We start from the raw sequence: 22379 nt of genomic DNA on the forward strand, positions 1-22379 counted from the left end.
AAGTCTCACCTTATATTGTGACCCAGCAAGCTCTTACCTGAGGACTCTGTGACATGAAAACCTACCTGATGACTGTTGATATTTGTGGGGAAGTGGCTAGAGTTCCCTCCTGGGTACTGATGTTGCAATGAAAACTGACTAATAGTACACTGACTTTTTTTCCTTTTTTTCTCCACATGCATTTTCAACTGCAATCTAATCTAATCCTAGTAGTGGTGGTATAAACCAAATCCTATGGAAGAGCAGTTTACTTACTAACTATTCTATCAAATTTTAACTTTCATCTCAAAATGAGATAGTCACAAAGCTAACCAAAGGAAACTACATTTGATACTGTTTTTGCTTCTACACATTTGTCTCTACTATTTTAGATCTGTTTAAAAAAAAAACTTAAGAACTATGCAATACTAAAGGCAGGTTATAAAAATGAAGTTATGGCTGGGAGTGGTGGCACATGCCCTCAACCTCAGAACTTGGGAGGCAGAAGCAGGCAGATCTCTGTGAGTTCAAGGGCAGCCTGGTCTATATAACGAGTTCTAGGGCACTAAGGGTTACATAGTAAGGCCCTGTCTCAAGAAAAACAAAAGCTAAAACGAAAAATTCCCAAAATGAAATTATCAGTTCTACTCTTAACCCATGCTGTTAGTTAAAATGCTACTGTTAAAAATATTTAGTTATAGTTCCACCAGTGGGTTCTAGAGGATGTTAAATTCATAACTAAAAGCACAGCAACTGCATTTTACACTGTATCACTGATTCAAGTGAAAATGTGCAGTAACTGTCCTATAGAGAGGAGCCTGACTCAGACAGTTAGCAGAAGATTGCTCCATGGTTTGGCCCAGTACTTGTCAATAGAAGAACGTGGAGCAAGGGTGGGAGCAGAGACAGTCTGAGAAAAGTATCACTGTGATATATATTGTCTTTTTGGAAAATGAGTACACGTGCTGACTTAAACCAAAGATCTGGCACAAGCTATTCCAATGATTTGAACAGTTATTGGGTCTAAAATGACACTGGTTTTGATGAGACAACAGGAAGGCACACAGTTCACTGTATTCCAAATTATATGTGACCTTTACAATCACCAGTGCCTGCCAGAGAGCTGCTCCACAGCTTTAACCACGATCTCCTTGCACTTCCTTCCCAGACCCATACGTACCTGGCTGATGTTTACAGATGACCCATAGGGTTGGTAGTTTCGCTAAGCCCAGGATGGGTTCCGGGCAGCGTGGTTGGTGGCTCTGCTGACGCAGCAGAGACCTTTTCTTCTTCTCTTCTCTTAAGGCAGGCTGCTTTGGGGTTGAGGTTCCTCTCTACAGCAGGAGAGAACTGTTATCAGCATGTAAGAAGGCAGAATGAGGGGCAGGGGACAGGGCTTGGGTAAATGGCACTGAGATTGGATCTCCAGGCCTGACTGGTCTGTTACCCAGGCAAGCCTTTAACTTGTGGTTCTCTTCCTGATAAGGATAAAGCCTGTTGGGTCTTAAGCTGAATGAGAATGATCAATCTGTGTAATTTCATTTTTATATCAAATCTCCTAATTTACAGCAGCCAAGATATGCTCCAACTTCATATTAAATGAGATGCCAGAATTCTTAGTGACAACTTTGTATCATTTTTTGATTATCATTTAGTCTTCTAGGGTTTAGTTTGTTTGAAATCAACATGTTAATTTTTAAACAAATTATTGGCAAGCCTTAGAGTCCTGCTATGATAGGGTACATTAATTGATATGAAGGTTGATACCCTCTTTATACCTGGAAAGACATCTGTGCTGCACCTCACATTTACCAGTTCAGAAAACTATTCCTCTGTAGGAAACACACGAATGCAAGGGAAACAGATGACCATGGCATTCCTTCCTTTCCTATCCTGGTGTATACATAGAATAAGATGACAGAGTTCTTTCTGTGGCTTTGGTATAGCAAGGAAGGTGCTAAAACTTGTTTTAGAAGACAGCCAAGATGATAAGGTATGATGTGTAATGCAGGTATCTCTCAGAAGTGAAAAGAATAGGGGCTACCATAAGAAATGGAAAGGTGGGTCTGCAGAGATAACTCAGTAGTTAAAAGCACTGGTTGGTGGTCTTCTTGAGGCCCTGAGTCTATAACTGTAGACTCATGTGATCTGATGCCCTCTTCTGGTGTGCAAATGTAAATGCATATATATACATACATACATATTACATACATACAATGTATAAATACATCTTTTAAAAAAGAAGTGGAAAGGTATCTTGCTTAGGAATTTATTACCTAGTTTATGTTTCTGTTATAAGCATATGCTATAGGGGGCAAAGTGACATACACATCAGTTTTTATAAACTGACTCAAAATGCCTTAATGGATACAAAGGGATCATTTAAAACTGTAATGAGTATAATATTAATAGAAACTGCCATTTATTTATTTATTTATTTAGGTTTTACGAGACAAGGTTTCTCTGTATTGTTTTGGAGGCTGTCGGTCCAGCCCGGCCTCGAACTCACAGAGATCCGCCTGCCTCTGCCTCCTGAGTGCTGGGATTAAAGGCGTGTGCCACAACCGCCCGGCATGCAATTTATTTTTTTGAGACAGGGTCTCACTATGTAGCCCTAGCTGTTATGGAACCCACTCTGTAGACCAGGCTGGCCTCAAACTCAGAGATCTACCTGCCTCTGTCTCTGCCCCTGCCTCCTCCTCAGTGCTGGGATAAAAGGTGTGCACCACATGGGGCAGGGGAGAAAGACTGCTAGCCCTAGGTCTGCCTGCCTTGGGAGATTCCAGGTTGGGGTTGGTCAGATTCAGTTTGGAGAACCACTGTAAACCAAAAGGAGCTAGACTAGGCCTACTAAACCAGGTAAACAAATACATCTTTACAGAAACTACTGGGCTCAGGACTGCAAGTACAGCATGTCTTCCTAAATGAATACATTATCAATTGTCTCAAATGCTGGAGCCAGGCAATGGGTAGAGGGCATCTGAATGCTTTTCAAGGAGCTCTTGAAAAGGAGCTGTAGGGCAAAGACTCTGGACTTGAGGCCTATAGTCTAAAAAGGGAAGAAAAGGCCTAGCTGAGAGTAAAGCAATCCCTAGCACAGCTGCAGTTCAGTGTAGCTGAAGTTTGTTCATCTCTGATGAGTAAAGAAGTTCACAGACAGCTCAAATATGTGAAAACTTCAGAACTAGACTCACAACAGGACAGCTATGAGGTAGCTGGACAAGCCTGGATGGTCTCTCAGACTTGGGTTTTCTGTTCTAAGTGCCTGCAGAGGACTGCTGCAGAGTCATGTTACAAATGAACAAGGTCCACCTGTGAAAGGCAGGCTTTCTAACTTTTTCCAAATAACGAAGTAGTTCTCATTTTAATGGCTTGGATTGAGACTAGGAATTTCCATTTCCAAAGGTTTTAAAAAACTCTTGTCTTTTACCTCTAATGCATGGTGGGAATGAAAAGGTGCTAAACAAGAATACATTCTGGAAGCTTTGCTGAGCACTCAGACTTTCACAGGAGAGAGAAGGCAGCTTTAACAGTAAACTGCTGGTGAAACCAGAGTTAAAGTATCCCCGGCTGAAAATCGAGGGGAGAATGCATATGGGTGTCCCGTTGCCTTCAAAGTGGGGCCAAATGTTCATTCAGTTACAGTTGAAGCAATAAGGGGGTGGTGTTGCCATGAAAGAATGAGAATGGCTGGCTAAGGAAGGAACAATGTGCCTGTTACCATCACGTCAGCAACACCAGCCTTTCTGTGTTTCACAGGAGGCTGTAATTCTTCAAGATCTGGTTTCATGAACATTTATCCTCTACATAAACTTCTAGGGTTTTGAACAAGATGAGCACATACCTTGTTTTAGGAACAGGGCGACTATGCACCATTCCTACACATCAAACATATTGGAGGAACATAGAGTTGAAGAATTTCTAGCTTGCTGCTAACAGTTTTTATGAAGGCTTGTTCCAGTGATTCCCTGAGTTATCTATCATCTTTAGTGATGCTGAGGGATCATGGCTGTAGTTTGCAAGCACATACCTACACTACTCTACTTAAAACCCAATATAAACATTTTGATAATCCAACGAAAGCAGGAGAGGAAGTTACAAGCAAAGAGACTAGTATCAAGTTTGGGATCCAGAGCTACCTTTATTAATTCCTTGCAAAAAAGTTTGCAGATGAAACATTAGCACTGAAATACTATATAGGTGACTGCTGAAACACAAGCTAGATGCTGGGACCTCAAGGGCAGAGTGTCCACTATCTGATAACTGCCCAGCAAGGAAGAGGTGTTATGACAAATACACCTAAAAAATGAGGTTTTAAAGCTTTTTGGGGATCCCATCAGACTTCATGAATAAAGGAAACAGAATAATTGCCTCAGTCAACAGTGTGAACCCTTTCAAACCACACATATGTGACACATGGGTGTGCCTTAGAGGTTTATGGCATTTCTAAAAGAGATCAATAAAGCAGCCCTGAAAAACAGCCCAGAGATATGACATGGGTGTAAAGGACCCCAGTGTGGTAAAGACAGGTAGGAGCCATGCATGGTCATCCTCCTACTAACCAGCAGCATTTGTAGATCCAGAGTAAAACATGTAAGGAAACCTAGTGCTGAGGAAGGAATACAACATGGTACAGAGAGGAGGGCAGATCTAGACAAATAAATTCGACAGTCAGATCCTGAGTTCACAGGAGCAAATGCACTCCAAGCTGAACAGCAGGCTGATGCTGTTTGTTCTCTGCTCCATTTCATAGGATTAGTCTCTACAGGTTTGTGGGAAGTACAGGGAGAGCTGGGTTCTGATAGCACCAACAGCAGTATTCAGATATGCCTAAGCAAAGCAGTTAACAAATGTTTGCCTGTCTGTCTCTGCTGGACTGACTTACCTCTGACTTGCTGTTCTAGACTAAGGATGACTGCCACGGCCTGATGAAGAATGAGGAGTTTTGTCTGAGGTTTTTCACTCTTCAAATGAAGCTGACACATTCGGCCAAGCTCTTTGAATGCTTCATTAATATCCCGCACACGCAGGCGCTCTCTAGCATTGTTAGCCATCCGCCTTTCCTTCTCCCTTTCAATTTTCTGTTCCGGATTCAGATCCTCATCTTCATTGGTACTGCTGGAAAACAGCAGAAACAGTGTCTATGAGCTTCTCCACAGATATGCTGACTGTGCCAAAGTATAAAGCATAAAGGTAAAAATGGAAATTACAACCCCTACTAGACAAGAGCAACTGCTGTACTTGTAGCTGAGACTGGATATTCCTTTTCTTTCTTCACTGTACCTGAAAGTCATTTAGTTAAGCTGTACCATGATTTTAATACATCTGTCATTACACATTTTAGAATAAAAGCATTTTCATGAAAGCAAATTATTCATAAACAAGAAACATAATTCTACTATCTTGTTATACAGACTGGATCCACACAGCAGTCTCAGTGTTACCAGGTCCTCCCCCCAAAAATTTTCAAATCTCCCAATTTTCCCCCATCCATCCATCCATCCATCCATCCATCCATCCATCCATCCATCCATCCATCCATCCATCCATCCATCTGGCTATTTGGTGCTACAACAGTAGAACTGAGTAGTTGTGACAGGGACAACATGGTCCATCAACTGAAGTATCGATGATCTGGCCCTTTAGAGGAAAGTCTATTGATTCTTAATGAACATGGAGAGAAGACAGGATGCAAATTATCTCTTAAAATTTGCTCAGAATAACAAAACCATGAGTTAAGATGACTAGAACTGGTCTCAGAATTCTCCAAATGAGTTTACTTTCTCATTTACATTCGTCACATAGTAAGTCATATATTAAAACCACAGCACTGCAAAAACTCATTTTTCTCAAGAGAAACATTTTGGCTTTGAAAGCTGTGACAATATCAAAAGCAAAGGAGCGCTATATGAGGTGTGTAAATGGAAGAAAGGGTCATGGCTTCTTTTAGTTCCATCATTGCTGACCCTTCTGCTTATAATACGTAAAACATATTAAATATCAATACTTGTATGTTACATATATATGACAAATGATTCATATACTATAAAATAAGATGCACTGAAAATATATATTAAGTCATGCTGGGCTTGGCTGATCATGTCTGTAATTCCAGCAACTTGGAAGGTTAAAGCAAGAGGATCATGAGTTCAAGACCATGCTAGGCTACAATGTCTGAAAAACACAATATACATGTGCACACACACAAAATCTCCTAATTTTTTTGTAATATTTTGTATTTTAAGATTTATTTATTTTATGTGCATTGGTGTTTTCCCTGCATGTATGAAGGTATTGGATCCCCTGGAGCTGGAGTTACAGACAGTTCTGAGTTGTCGTGTGGGTGCTGGGAAGAGCAGTCAGGGCTCTTACCACTAAGCCATTTTTCCAGACCCCCAATCACCTAATTTTAATGTAAAACCAAAAAACCAAAACCAAAAACACTGAAGGAAGACACAGAATCATTTGAAAATAATGTATTAATGTGTCCAAATTCATGTTTGAAAGCACGTCAATTTCAATCTCTGGAAAACTTTTTGAGAGCATCACTCTATTTGGAACTCTCTTTTTTACATTTTTTTCTCAAATTACCGCTGAAATCAGGAATAGCAAACCTTCTCTATAAAAGGGCCAAATGGTAAATATTTCCTTTTTTTTTTTTTTTTTTTTTAGCCAAATGGTGTGTGGCAACTACTCAAATCTGCCAATGTAAAGCAAACCTAGGCACAGAAGACATGAAACCAAAGCACATGGGGTTTCCAATAATACCACATAATAAGCAACAGGCTAGTGTTTGCATAAACCACATTAGATTCTGCCATATATTTAGTTCTTTCATAGACCAAATATTTACTGGCTGACATACAACAGTTTAATCTGTCCTCTCACTGTCTTTTTTATACTATGAGCAACTTAGACAAGCTAGGCAGTTTCCTTTTTATATGAAGACACAAAGGGATGTGAAATCCTAACTTTAGTCACACATTCACATGCCTTCTCTTTAGAGATGTGAGGATGAAATAGGTAAATTTAGATTTAAAAAAAAATCACAGCCTAGCACCGAGAATATGGATGGTTATTACTAATGTATGGCACTCTACAGGGCCCCAAAACATTTTTTTCTCTAGGGCAAACATGTGCGATTTAAGGGATGAACACTAACACACACCTTGTTCTGCCTCTAGACGAGACCTTGATGTCTTTTTGGGAAGATTCATCATCTGATTTCATGTCATCTGATGAAGGAGGCTCATGAAGGTTCTCATCTTTTTCTTTGTTTTCAGTCTTGATTTCTGTTGGAACAACATTTCCAGACTGATTTTGCAAACCACCTAAAAAAGAGGGAAAGGAAATATAAATTGTAAGTTTAGTTGCACATGTTCCAATCAAGATGGTTCAAAGCATCCTAGAGATAAATATACTTAGGGTTTAGGTTGCATGAAACATTCTGGAGGTACAGAAAAGTGCATTATTTAGAGCCAGAAAGAACTTGTCAGAAACCAGTAGTCAATAAGGCAGCAGTCCTAATTTTACCTAGATATTTGTATTTATTCATAAATCTCTATATTGTACCAAGGATCAGGTTTTTTTCTTTGAAAATTTTATGTCTATGAGTCTCAAACAGTTATTGTAATTCACAGCTCTCAACAAACAAACCTATGTCTTACTGACTGTAAGGACTGTGCAGGCTTACTCGAAAGAAAGAAGTACTCAAGGGACAGGACAGGAGCGGCTGCACAGACCCCCCACTGAGCGCTACACAGCAGTTTGCAACCAAAATGGTTGAATAAACACTAGATAGTGACCTTCTGCATCCACAGGTGGCAGTTCAAATGGACAGTACTCCAAAGGACACTGCTTTCAACAGTACTGCTAAAAAAAAAAAAAAAAAAAAAAAAAAGCCAAAAGTTACCTCTGTAATTTTCTGGTGTTTTATGGTTCAGGTCTGTGTTTGAGGCAGCAACAGTACTAGACAGAACTGAATGATTGCCATTGAGATTGACTGAATCTTCTCGATGAGTTCCAACCTAAAGTAAAAACAACAAACAAACAAACAAAAAGAAGTCACAAAGTGGCAGCCTGACCCCAAACTCCTTAATTCAAGTGACTCTCCTGCCTTAGTCTTCTAAACAGCCAGGATTACAGGCATGCACCACTTCACTTGCCTTTGTATAAGGTGATATACACACAGTATTGTATAGAGAATACAGTATTATTCATCTGAATTTAAAAACTCTTTTTGGGTGTTACTTTTTCTGAATCCCAGTGAATACTTTAAAATGCTTAACAGTATTAAAGTATTTGAACTCAAATGTTTCTTAAAAAATAATTAAAAAAATTTTAAATTCCATAGTGTTGTTAGTAAAAGCCAAAAGTGCTACCAATGAATGCCACATTCTAGCCAGATAAGGCACTCTAAAAGGGACAGCACTAGAGATCTCCACAAACCCAATAACCTACTCTACATACCTGTTCCCGTGCTGAATAAAATATCCCCATACTGAAGGTACTAATGGTATTCATCTAACTGTCATCTTTCCACATATACAGTAGCTTATTTTTCCTCCTTCTAACCTGTAATGCAAATCTAAATGAAATCTCCATATTTATTCTTAAGCGTTAAACTTAATCCAAGCTATAGGTGATCCAAATGAGAAGGTAACGTACACTAACACCAACCATTAGATACTGCACTATTTTAAGAGAAATACGTTACAAATAAAGCTTTTTATTAGAACAGTAGCAGACTTGTCAACTAAAATATTAAGATTTTAATTAAATAGTTTACTGCCTGGATTATACATGAGAACTGTTTTCAAAAGGTCCTTCAGTCTTAACAAGTTATCAAACAGAGAACACCTCAAGTGATTAGTGTACCTTTTTATCTTTTATGACTGTGAATTTTATCCTAAGATGTATAAATATCCTCATGTGGGTTTATCCTTTGATTTCCTGCGAGTGAAATAAAAAACCCAAAGCAAGAGTTTCAGGCAATTGTGTCATCTGGCAGTGGGTTCTGATTAGAACATTTCAGGTGTTCACGACACTTTTAAAAGAAGTATTTGTCTTTTATTCTTATTCTCATCTTTAATGTATTCTATAGCTTTCAAAATTATCTGAGGATTAGCCACCACAGAGAATTACTGTCACTGTTCCCTTTGCATATTCTAGTCTGTACTTTTCCCCTAAACCATGTAAATTTCATCATGCATCAGAACCATACCTTAAAGCAGAGGGGGAGCATAAGAATGATGGAAGACTTCTAATCTCTTTCCACCTTTGAAAATTTCAGACTTTAAGTTCCCTGTCTCCATTAAAGACTCTAAGAAAAACCCTGAAGACCTTAACCTAGCAGTCAGTGAAGAAAGAAGACTGAAGGAGAAACTTGCAGTAGTGTCAAGGGGACTCTGACATAAGACATTCTGGTCAAATCTGTCTGTCCTTAACGCTTATAGTGCCTTCTTCCTACAAAAGAGGAAAGGAAGGCCACTTGGAAATCCTATTCTAGGTGCTGAGACCACACAAGCCTGAGGACAGGTTTCAGATCCCTAGTACCCACATAAAGGCTGGGAGTGAGTGACAGCAGCTTGTAATCTCCTGCAAGGAAGAACGAGGCTGAAGATTCCTGAGAGCAAGCTGGCTAGCCAGAGTAGCCAGAGGAGGCTAACTGGCAAGCTCTGGGTTCAAGTGAGAGACACTGACTCAATATATAAGGTGGGGAGCTAGGGAGAAAGACACTGGATGTTAACTTCACATTCTCTCTCTCTCTCTCTCACACACACACTCCTCTCTCTCCCCTCCCTTCCTCTAGGGAGAAAGACACCAGATGTTAACTACACACACACACACACACACACACACACACACACACACACACACACACACACACACACACACACAGCCAGTATCTCAACCCCTCTGGCCCCCCACAAACCATAAACACACACAAAGTAAATTCCATTTTATGAAAAGACACGGGATAGACAACATACAGCTGCTAATTGAAGTGTGAACCTATTTTAAAGGTGAAATACCATAGAGGAAATCTCTCTTCAATAAAGCAGAAGGTGAACTTTCCGTAAGTTTGTACACTTAAAACTTCACAAGATTTTGGTTAAAAGATACTTAATTCTGTTTTTATTTAATATTCTGAATTACCAAACAACAACAACAACAACAACAACAAAAACACTAAAGGAAAAGGCCTTATAAACTTCAAAATACACAAATACCCACTCTGTATTACACAAGAGAAACCTAGCCTGAGCTGCAACAGCTGAGTTGTTCAGAGGCAAAGCATCTGCCGAATTCTACTTCCTTTACTTCAATAGCACAAGAAAACAAAACAAAACAAAACAAAATTTCTGCACTTTAACAAAAAGTACTGTGCCGACCCTTTGCCCAACAAAAGGCTCTTCATCAAAGGAAATAAGGTATGCTGTCTTGCTTATTTGGGGATATAAAGGCTAGCAAGTATTTTTGCCTCAATGAAACAGTCCAAGGTTATTTTCTTACAGCACTCACAATACTGGCCTCCAAAAACTTTTCAGTTGGCATATGTAGTAAAAATATAAACCTTTAAATTATGGTCTCAGACTAGCAGAAAGCTTGAAGTCTGGAGTTTCCCATGTTAATGCAGTCAGCAGAAACTTTTTCTTTGTAACTTGATTCCTCTTGCAAATGGCCCTCATATATTTTCTGAAGCATTTGACTTCCAGTTTAATAGTTCTCCTTAACCCTTGCCAACCCTGGCTCCCATATTCTTCCTTTAATCTGTGGCTCCACACTGACATGGCTGTCTTCATGAACAACAGGTGTATAAACAGTTCTTTGTGCGGAAGCCTGTGGGCCAGCCAGATAGGACCATTTTAATTGTTCATCTCGTTAGCATACAGCTGACAGGCTGCTACTATTGGGGGAGTATCAAGGAAGGCAAACCCCTAGGCCTGCTATGCTCTAAGTTTCAATTCTTATAAGAACCTCACTTCAGAATAAAAGGTCCAATGCACTAAATGACTTAGTCTTGCACACCGAACCTTCACAATCTGTGGAATAACCTACAAGGAACTCCTTTTCATTTAATCTGGTCAATGACTTTAGTAGTCATAATAGAAAAATTGTTAAATCTAATTGGTTGAATTAAAGAACAGACTCCAAATTTCTTAGTATGAAGTCGTCTGATTCTATTCATCAGTATTCATCTGTATTACTTGCTGAATATTATTGTCTTTACTTTGACCATTATTAATATACAGACTAATTAAATGATTTTTAAACAGCATCTAAAACATTTTGTTGGTTTAACCCATTTGCTGTTTCCTTAATCCTTATATTTCCTTAAGTGTATTTTTTAAAAAATAAATATATTAAAATTTAAAAACACTAAACTACTTAAAATAATTTGAATGTGAACATTTAAATGTGAATAAAAACAAAGACTTTATAAATTTCCATTTATGGGAAAAATGGACTATAACAGTAGGAGTAGTTTTAAGTATAATTATTTTATTCAGCTGAAACCTGGACACATAATTTTCTTTAGTATAGAAACCCATTATAGAATTAACTCCTGCCCAACAGGAAAAATAAGAATATTTAAAATTAGGAGAAATGAGAAGATTGCTCACTTGGATTTGCAAATTGAGGATCTGAGGTTAGAGCCCCAGAACCCACATAGGAGGCTGGCTGTAGTAGGACATACGGTTCCTACAGGAGGCAGGGACAGGAGGATCCCTGGAGTTTGCTGGCCAGCTGGTCTGGCCTATATGGTGAAGTTTCACACCAAATGAGAGACCCTGTCTCCAACAAAAGGTGGTTGGTGATTAAGAAAGCCAGACATTGTGGCGTACACCTTTAATCCCAATACCTGGGAGGCAGAGGCAGGTGAATCTGAGTTCCTGGCCAGCCTATGCAGTGAGTTGCAGGATAGTCAGGGCTAGCTACACAGAGAAACCCTGTCTTGAAAAACCAAAACTTATTAACTAAATAAATGACGCCGAAGGTTGTCTTCTGACCTATATATACATGAATGTGCAGTCAATTTGCCTCATACAAAGATTTCATATTTATTTTAGTAAAGTGACAAAAGGCCAAGAAAACTCTGAATAAAATATTATTCTATTTCAACACCAAAAACCTCAAGCAATACCAAAAAATAAATTTTAAAATATCTGTATTAGCCGGACGTTGGTGGTGCATGCCTTTAATCCCAGCACTCGGGAGGCAGTGGCAGGCGGATCTCTGTGAGTCTGAGGCCAGCCTGGTCGGTCTACAGAGCGAGTTCCAGGACAGGCTCCAAAGCAATACAGTGAAACCCTGTCTCGAAAAACAAAAAAAAAACAAAAAAAAAACAAAAAAAAAATCTGTATTAAATTTCTGTAAGTCTTGTAACAATAAGAGATCCATGGAGAGAATTTCATTATATACCATCAATCTAGAACTTTTAAGAAATTTTAAAAATGTCACTATTACATGAGTAGAGGTCAGAGTACAACTTTATGAAATAATTTTTCCTCCTTCATTTCTATGTGGGTTCAGAGAACTGAACTCAAATTTTCAGGCTTGCATTGTCTGGTGACAAATGCCACAGTTGCACCTTACTAATTTCAACAACCTTTAAAAGATTGGCATCAAGCTTCCATGACAAACAAACACAGTCTCAAATCTCTCTTGGCATGGTCTACTTGAAATCACTGTGATATTTTGTGAAAGACACAGGCAGTGGCAAGATGCTACCTTGTTGGGCACAGGGGTTTTTGTTTTTCTCCATTTTCTTTTCTCCCCTGCTGACAGGGTTTCTCTGTGTAGCCTTAGCTGTCCTGTAACTCACTCTATAGACCAGGCTGGCCTTGCACTCACAGGATCTGCCTGCCTTTGTCTCCTAAGGGCTGGAATTAAAGGTGTGCACCGTCACCTGTTGGGCACAGTTATAATATATACAATAGATAAGTAGTAATCTTATCCTGCTGAAGCACCTGTTTAATTCCCAGATGAAATTGATTAATTCCATTCATTTTTTTGTTTAAAGAATTTTTTAAGTTTTTGTTAAAATTCTTCTTGTTAGTGGTTTATTCTTAGATTAAACAAATGAAAGTAAAAGTAAAACCAAATTCTGATATTTCAGTAGTTCTAAACACCATTTTAAAATGAAATATCAATCTCACATACTAATGTACTTGGGAGACTCATGTTTTATATTTAGATATGGAAAAATAAAAAAATATAAATGGGGAGCAGTAAATTGAGTAAATAAAGCTCCAAGAAAAAGGAAAACAAAGAACAAAACAAAACCCAAACGAAACTGTGTCAACCTCCATTTTATTTACTGGTAAGTCAGTTTATGATCAAAGCAAGGAACTGACAAAGTAGGCCTGTGGATAAATCTTGTCTTTTTTTCTTTTTTTAAAAATAAAGGTTTTTAAATAAAGGAACGTATTTCTGCAAATAAATGATCCGGGAATTCAGCTGTGTTCACCCCTCCTCCCCTATATGTCACACTGCTGTCTTTTACAACATCAGATTGAGTAGTTGGAGGGGTGGGGTGGAGCTCATTAGTGTGATTTCCCATCAAGCATGCCCTAGACTCAATCCTTATTCTCACCAGAGTCAAGTAGTGTGACACAGATCATACAATATGCAAAGCTGAAGATAGCAGCTGTTCCTTCTAGCTTTCCCTTCATATAGAACATAAGTCAAATCTTTTCCAAATGCTAGGAAAGAAAGCAGTATCTATCACATTTAAATCTATAGTCTGGATACTCATTTACAGTAATGTCCTTAGAATAAACTCACTGAACAAATAAATTATTTGAATGTTATGGTGAGTTCCTGAAGATATTTGTGTCTAATAGAATGACTTTATAAGTTATAAATGGAGTGATGGACTGGCAGTGGTGGTGCACACCTTTAACTGGGAGGCAGAAGCAGGCAGATCTCTGTGAATTTGAAGCCAGTCTGGTCTACAGAGTGAGTTCCAGGACAACCAGAGCTATACACAAAGACCCTGTTTTGAGAAACCCCAAATAAATACATGAATAAATAAATAGCTTTTGAGAAAGATTATCTCCTAAATCCTACAATAAACTGATTACTTCTGTGGTCATTTTATAAACAAATATTAGCTAATGTTAAAGAAAAAGCTTTTACCTTTCTGATAAAAAGGGAAAGCAGTTTTAGAATATAAAATCCCATTTTTTTTCTTGTCACAGTCAGTTGGAATATACAGTCATGAAGGACAACAAAAGAGATTAACTCTTGAAGCCGAATGAAACAGACACAAAAATCCACCCCTAAATCATATACATCCTGTGAGAACAAGGGTGGGTACTGAGCACATGAACAAGGAAGGCTGACGTCTTCCTGTGGTCATTTTCATCCTTTGATCTTAACTCAGACTCTGCTAACAGTTGAGGTTGGAAGGATGAGAGACAAACACTGGTTCACCAGAGGTGGTCGGATCCTGTCAGTCACTTTCCGGTATAAGTTTGTAGCAATGCATAATCTCTACAACTAACGTACTACTGACTTTATAGATAAGGTGGAGAAAGTAGATACTAGGTGGTAACCTCACAGACATGTGCCCTCTAAGACAGAAAGAACTGAAAAGGTCTTGATACACACTGAAAAACAGCTTAGGCTTAACTGCTGTGGCTTGGATATTATTACTCTCAAAGAGCCAGAGTCACTACTTTTTAGGAGATCCCTCTTTGTAGAACACTATCAGGCCTTTTCTCCATCAGAATATCTCTTTGGGAGGCAGATGCAGGCGGAACTCTGTGAGTTCGAGGCCAGTAGGGCTACAAAGTTGAGTACCTTAGTAATAGCAAAAAGTTAAAAAAAAAAAGCTTCACAGGGGAGGAATTCAAAGGCCAATCTGATATTTAAAGATAGGATTTTCAAGTCATTCTGCTAGAAATAAAGGTAAGCAACATATCAGCAACTTATTAAAATCTAGTTTTCTGTATCTATAGTTGTAAAATGCCATGCTACTAGTCTAATTATACCACTGAAATTTTTCTTTTTGAGACAAGTTCTCTCTGTGTAGCACTAGTTAGCCTTAAAAAAAAAAAAATCAGAGAACCATGAGCCTACCTCTCAATTGCTAGGATTAAAGGCTTGTGCTACCAAGGCTCTACTAAACTTTTTCTAATAGTTATAGTGAAGACAAGTCATATCAGAATTTAAAATTCATAAATGTTTTCATATTAGTATATCAGCAAAAACTAATTTAGAAGGTGGTTAAAATCTAAGATTTCCTGACACTCAAAACAAAACAAAGAATACAGAAAACAACATCTCTAACTGCTAAGACATGAGGTGGAAATAGAGAGACTAGAAACCAGGTGGCCTTTGCTGCTTTCTGGGGACATGCAAATGTGGAGAGCTGGAATCAATACCACTTTACAGAAATCAGGCCCTCAGCATTGGAGCACTTAATTGCTGTGGCTATAGGAGAATTTTAGCCTTGATCACATGGCTTATAGTCTGAAATCTGTTTCACAGGAAAATATTTTGCAGTATGCAGTGAGCTTTAAAAACCATGCAATAAACATGAGGACACATGGTATCAGTTATACAGCAGGTTCAAAATAAATCTTTAAAAGACAATCTGGATGAAAAAATAATGCAAGACATTTGACACAGACATTTTTTATACACAGTTTTAGAAGTCTATGCCTTTTCTAAAGATGAATGAAATTATTTTATCTTCTGAGAGGACTAATCTAAAATACTTTCCTTTGTTATCTAGCAATCTTTCTAGATGCTCCCTTATTCCATTTTTTTTCTTGATTTGGGAAAAAAGGCTAAATTTGGACCTGTACATATTAAGAGTTTCAGTTTTTAAATTTTTACTATTGAAGGCAAGTTCTAGATCATAACAAACAACTTTTCTAGCTTAGAAAAATTTTCTAAACTGTGTCACTGAAGACTAAACCCAGGGCCTCATACATGCTAGAGAAGTGCTCTACCATTGAGCCACCATCTCCAGGCTTCTTTTTGCTTTGAAACAGGGTCTTACTAAGACCCCCAAGCTGGCCTTGAGCTTGCTCTTCTTCCGGCTCAGCTTCTGGAATAGCTGAGATGACAGGCCTGTGACACTGGTCCCAGCTAGACTTTAAAGCTCAGTCTTGCTTCACAGGCTATGCTATTCATCCTTCCTACTCACTATCTAAGGCATAAACTGTCATTCCAATGAGTATGTATCTGGAAAGCAGACCAGTAGAAAGTTTCTTCTTTTTGTATGTGGCCATAGCAGAATCTGACAGACCATATGGTAGCTGATAAAAGAGAGTCTCCTTTATAAAAGGCTCCTTTTAACACTCCATTCAAGAAAAGAACCCTCCAACCCTTTTCTCCAAATTTCATGAAAAACAATTAGGATAATAGGGGTAATTTCACATAAGACGAACATGACTTACCATCGAAGCTGATCGACTGTTTGTAACAAGGCTTGATCCTCCATAGTTTGAATTGAGGTTTCCAATTGGTGCATTATGGGATGGTCCCAATAAACTGTGTATATCACTGTGGCTAGTAGGCAGACTGGTAGAAGGTCCAACTGCATGGTTCCGAAGCACATGAATAGCATCATCCAGTCTGTCTAAACGGTCCTCCATTCGAGACTGCTGTAAGGATTAAAAATAACAGGTAGTAGGGTGGTTACTGATGGTATCTACTCAATTTACTAAGCTTCTACATCTCCTATTCAGGGATATATGGAAGGTAGCAAGTACAATACAGTATCAACTAGCTTTAAGAATGACTATCTGCACTTCAAACCAACAACAAAAAATGCAGCTATCTTCAGACTATGATGAATTTTCAAAGCTGTGAATACAAGTCACTGCTTTATAAGACAAATTTACAATCTATCATGAAGTTATTTCGTTTAGTTTCTATAATAAATGAAGGCTGCTGTGTCGATACTCAATTACAGCTGATGGAAAGGAATAAACTGTACTTTAACATGACCTCTGAAAGATATTAATTTGGGGAAAGGCTCTCAATCCACTTAGTTTAAGTTTTAGGTGAGCAGAACACACCTATCTTCAATGGTGTACACATTCAATAAGCACTTTAATAAAACTGAAGGAAAGACATCTACTGCCCATGGGTCACACATGCCTTATTACACATAAACACATTAGACTTCTGGAAATCAAAAGCACATGCCAGTAGAGCTCTTAAAAGAAGCCATTCTCAACAGACATGTCTACTTCTAGCACTGCTACAGGAGTGGCAATGCTTATTATTTGATTTTTAAAAGACGCTGGAGTCTGTATAGCTTGATAATTTTAAATGGAGAAGGGACGTATAAGTAATTTAAACACACAAAAAAAGGCACCATCTAAAAGAAATAGTACCTCACAGACATCCTTTAAGAAGGACATTGCATCTTGCAAATGCTCGTGAAGTTGCTGCTCAACTCGATTTTTCTGGCAAAGTCAAGACAGAACAGGAGGCAAAGCACAGGTTAAGATTAACTCCAAAAGAGATGAGAAATAGCTGATGTGCTTGTTGGCATAACCTGTTAGTAAAGTTAATGTGGAGATCTGCAAGATCTACTTGTATTAGGTTCTGAAAAGACTGGGATTTAATAGGGACTCACAAGGTTAGCATCTAAACAGCACACACTGCTAGGGTTTGCTGGTAAAATACATGAGAAGACAATATTCCCTCAACTTAAAAATATTTTGTTAGGCACAGAAAAAGAGTGTTTCTGTTTGCAACATGGAATTACTAAATGAGAACATGACTTAGCATCTCACCAGATCACACTCATTTGTTTATTTTTGTTACACTTTGTGATTCTGGGTTACAAATGTAAGCACACAAAAGCAACAGTAGTGAGCATTTTACTGTAAATCTTTCACCTTGGACTATTAGTCCTATCTGTCTGCAAGCAAAGTTGTGCTTGTGAAATTTGTACTTTTTTATTGTAATAAAAAATGACATTAATGGAAGTCTCATAAATGTAATAAAAACATGATTTTGAATCAATGGATTTGATTTCTTGTCCTTTTTAAAAATACATTTCCTCTTACATATAAACACTGACAGTATAGAAAAATTAAGATTTATATTTTTCAGGGCTGGAGAGACGGCTCAGAGGCTAAGAGCACTGATTGCTCTTCCAAAGGTCCTGAGTTCAATCCCCAGCAACCACATGGTGGCTCACAACCATCTACAATGAGATCTGGTGCCCTCTTCTGGCGTGTAAGCAGACATGCAGGCAGAACACTGTACACATAATGAATAAATATTTAAAAAAAAAAGATTTATATTTTTCAAAGAAATAAAAATCCTTCAGTACTCCTTTAATTTGTCTATGTAAGTCTCATGTCTCCCCCCAAAAAAAAACCAGATGAAAATAAAGACACCTAAAGTGTCATATTGTCTACCAAATTAGGTCATCTGTTAGCAAAAAATTTGTGAGCAATGTGTATTCACTGTTAAATAAGATTTAGAAACAACAGCAAAACCACTACTAACAAAAACCCCTCTGAACCACAAAGCAAAAATTCTGTAACAATTGTAAAGACAATAGACGGCTCTTACCAGGGAGTGAAGCGAGTTTTCATAGCTTGGAGATGAAGGAGCTTGTCCTCCTGCTCTGGGCCACTGACTGGTACCTGTTACACCAAAAAGCATTCACATGTATGGATGAATTCAGTGTCTTGGTAATGTTATGGGAAGTGTAAAGATACTCAGTAATCATAAACAAATAATAGAAAGCTTGTTTACCATTTAGCATAATATTGGCAACTTACAAGCATAAAATGTTAGAAAACTTTTTCATTATTAATATACCAATTTAGTGAGTTGAGTAAACAGGAAAAAGCCCATAGCTAGCATTGTTTGTATATTCTTTAGACTTTGTCTACAAACATGTGTATCTTTGAAAATGTATATCGTTTTAAAATGTCTGCATCCCCACAATGGCTTTACAGTGTTTGATAATGCTATTAATGACGACAATAATACTTATCTGTTTCTCCGTACCATAATTTTCTTAATTACCCATATCTCATTACCAGCAATTTATTTTCCTTTGAGATAGGGTCTCCTTATGTAGCCCTGGCTGCCCTGAAACTTGCTATGTAGACCAAGATGACCTTGAACTCAGATCTGCCTGCCTCTACCTCCCAAACCCTAGGATTAAAGGCCCATGTCACCACACCCTGGCTGGGTTTTAATTGATTAGCAATGCTATTCTGAATGTTGCCACAATATATGTGACTGTTTTTTTCCTCTGGGGAGTTTATTTCCAAATGAAGAAGTATTTCTCAATTGAAAAGAGTGTACACTGGACAGTGTTGGTACATGCCTTTAATCCCAGCACTTGGGAGGCAGAGGCAAGCAGATCTCTGTGAGTCTGAAACCAGCCTGGTCTATAAGAGTTAGATCCAAGCCAGGGTTGGTGGCGTACGCCTTTAATCCCAGCACTCGGGAGGCAGAGGCAGGCGGATCTCTGTGGGTTCGAGACCAGCCTGGTCTACCAAGCGAGTTCCAAGACAGCTTCCAAAACAATACAGAGATACCCTGTCTTGAAAAACAAAAAACAAAAAACGAAAAACAAAACAAAAAAAGAGATCCAAGACAACCTCCAAAGCACTACACACGGAAACCCTGTCTTGAAAAAACCAAACCAAACCAACAACAACAACAACAAAGAGTATATACATACATGTTCATGTGCATCTTCTGACAATGCCCAGAGTCATGCATGGATGAAGCAGTTTCAAAGGCTAAAATGCACTAGGTACACCGTCTAAAAAATGGTTAGGTAGGGAGCTGCTTGTAAGTTAGAGACTCCAAATTATTGAAAGAAAAAATCATTTCAGACAGACGGTAGTGGCACCTGCTTTTAATCCCAGCACTGGGGAGGCAGAGGCAGTGGATCTGTGAGTTCAAGGCCAGCCTGGTCTACAAAGTGAGTTCTAGGACAGCTAGGGCAACACAGAGAAACCCTGTCTGGAAAAACAAAACAAAAAAGCAAAAAACAAACAAAAAATAATTTCAACCATTTTTGGTACAATCTTCCTCCAAACCCTTATGTGATCAGTCTGTGGCAGGAGCCAGTTCATCAAATTGGATGCTCTGAAATGTTTGAAGACAGGACAGTCAGTAGGTAAACAAATGCAGACAGTTTCTGTGGTTCCTCACGAGCAAAGGGATGCACCTCATCACTCACATGAGAAATCTGCACTCAGAAGGGGACTGAACACAGAGTTGTTTTACAACTCATTAAGCTATATTCCTCAGCCTTTTATTTATAATTTTTGGATAGTGGTATAAAGAAACCTTGCAACAGGTCATCGAGATGGCTCAGTGGGTAAAGATGCTTGTTGCCAAGCCTCACAACTGAGTTTGTCACCTGGAACCCATGTAACAGAAGAAGAGAACTGACTCTTGCTAGCTGTCCTGACTTTTAGATGTATATGCCATAGCAGGTGTACACACACACACACACACACACACACACACACACACACACACAGAGAGAGAGAGAGAGAGAGAGAGAGAGAGAGAGAGAGAGAGAGAGAGAGAGAGAGAGAGAGAGAGAGAGAGAGAGAAACCATATATAAAAAAAGATGGAGGAGGAGTTAGGAGGACAGGAAGAAGGGGAAACTGGTTAGGATATGAAAAATAATAATGACAAATCACTTAAAAAAGATACATACTTAAATTTACTTTGTTGTTACTTTATTATTGATGGGTCTACTCACTGTTACAAGACAAGGTTAAAGTAGAATATCAGCAGGGCTAAATCAGTGATAGATATCTTTTTGAACATCATGCAAATTCTGAGCTACACTTCATGGACAAAGATCCTGTAACTGTAATAGTCACCTAATATTTTATTGTTGGGCACAAAGGGAATGAGAGACAGTTACACAAGGCAGAGCTAGCTCACATATCAGCACCATCATCTGGTAAAATTGAGAACATAGGCATTTAGAGGAGCCTGTGAGTGTAACTTCCAGAATGTGTAAGTCTCTAGGTTTGATCCTTAGCATGTGGTACACACAAAAATAAAAAAAGAAAGAAAGAAAAAAAAACCAATTTATCTTAATCTGCCTTACAGAGATGATCTTAAGAGATATGAAAGCATGCTACCACTCGAAATGTCTTTCTGGTAATGGAACATTAAAACCATCTCCTTCTGTGTATAGATTCTAATGCAATAAATTAAAAAACAAAGCAGGGTAAATACACTAAAATCTTGGCAGTCTTGGAGTACTGGTGTCTAGTACTCTGCATGGGGTGGGAATCAGATTCCAGACATAAACTACAACACTAGCTAGCATGCATCTGATACTAGAAAGCACACTATACAGTTCATCTTTGTAAAATTAGCACGAGAATAAAATACACAGGTTAAATTTAGAATCATAGCGGTGCTTCTACCATGTAATTACCAACTATTGCATACAGGACAACTGAGAAAACAGTGCAAAGGCTGGAAGTCGTGGTGCGACTTAGAATAGGCTGTTTTCCCTCCCCCAAGCCCATCACTTGATGTTTGTGGCTGGACATTTCCACAGGGAGAGCACAGACTTCATAGGAAACAATTTCTTTAACTTTCTGACAGTCTTTTTTTAAACTAGCTACTCTAAAAATGTGGCTCTTAGTTTAGAAGGATTATATCAAATTTACTTATTAAAATTTACTGAACTTATAAGAAGCAAGCTAGGTGGTGACTAGAATTAGAGTTGGATTATCTCTTTGAAGACTTTGGTCATACCAAAATTTATGCAGGGTTTCTGACTTGTTCTTACTCTGACTGCGCTTAGGAAATACTTCACCCAGTAGAACTGGTTCATAAACTAAGAGAATGGATACTCCCACCTGTATAATAGCTAGAACACTTCTAGGCCTTAGTTCATTTATTAGTTCCCTCTTGTTTCTGAAACAGTGACTTACTATGTACCCTTGGGTGGCTTGGGACTTTGCTTTATAGACTATGCTGGAAATTCATTTGCCTTCTGTCCCCACCCCTTCACCTCTCATCCAGTGCTGGGATTAAAGATATATACCACAATGTGTGGCTCCCAGTTATTTCTTACTCCAGCCCCCCAGTAGTTTCTCTTGTAAGCCTTCCTGTGCCTCCCACTACCACCACTAGAATCCCAGTCCTTACAGTTTCCCACAAAATACCCCAGTCACTCTTTCCACACATGACTATACTAGGAGGGCAGACACTTTCTCATATTCAGATTTGTGCTGCACTCTTTCCTTTATACTCATAAAAGTTGCTTCCCTCCTATTAAAATCCTCTTCATAAAACCTGTGCCCTAACCTGACCATAATCGAGTGTCAATTCTGTGACTTTACTTTCACTGTATTTTCTCAACTCATCTGGAAACCTGCTGAAGTCAGGTAAGTGATTTAACACT

The 22379-nt window shown here is 38.5% G+C and overlaps 1 protein-coding gene across 1 annotated transcript in view; it reads right to left on the reverse strand.

The window, feature by feature from the left end:
- Positions 1 to 22379, reverse strand: part of Tcf12 (transcription factor 12) — a gene marked incomplete at its 5' end in the record, with an annotated part of 38811 nt that overhangs the window by 4294 nt on the left and 12138 nt on the right. The window contains 7 exon segments of the mRNA XM_040739605.1: positions 1160 to 1313; positions 4865 to 5097; positions 7148 to 7310; positions 7892 to 8006; positions 16398 to 16604; positions 17343 to 17414; positions 18538 to 18611. Coding sequence (XP_040595539.1) covers positions 1171 to 1313; positions 4865 to 5097; positions 7148 to 7310; positions 7892 to 8006; positions 16398 to 16604; positions 17343 to 17414; positions 18538 to 18611 — 1007 coding nt within the window.

This window comes from Mesocricetus auratus, unplaced genomic scaffold (assembly GCF_017639785.1).
Source record: "Mesocricetus auratus isolate SY011 unplaced genomic scaffold, BCM_Maur_2.0 Super-Scaffold_100691, whole genome shotgun sequence".
NCBI lineage: Eukaryota > Metazoa > Chordata > Mammalia > Rodentia > Cricetidae > Mesocricetus > Mesocricetus auratus.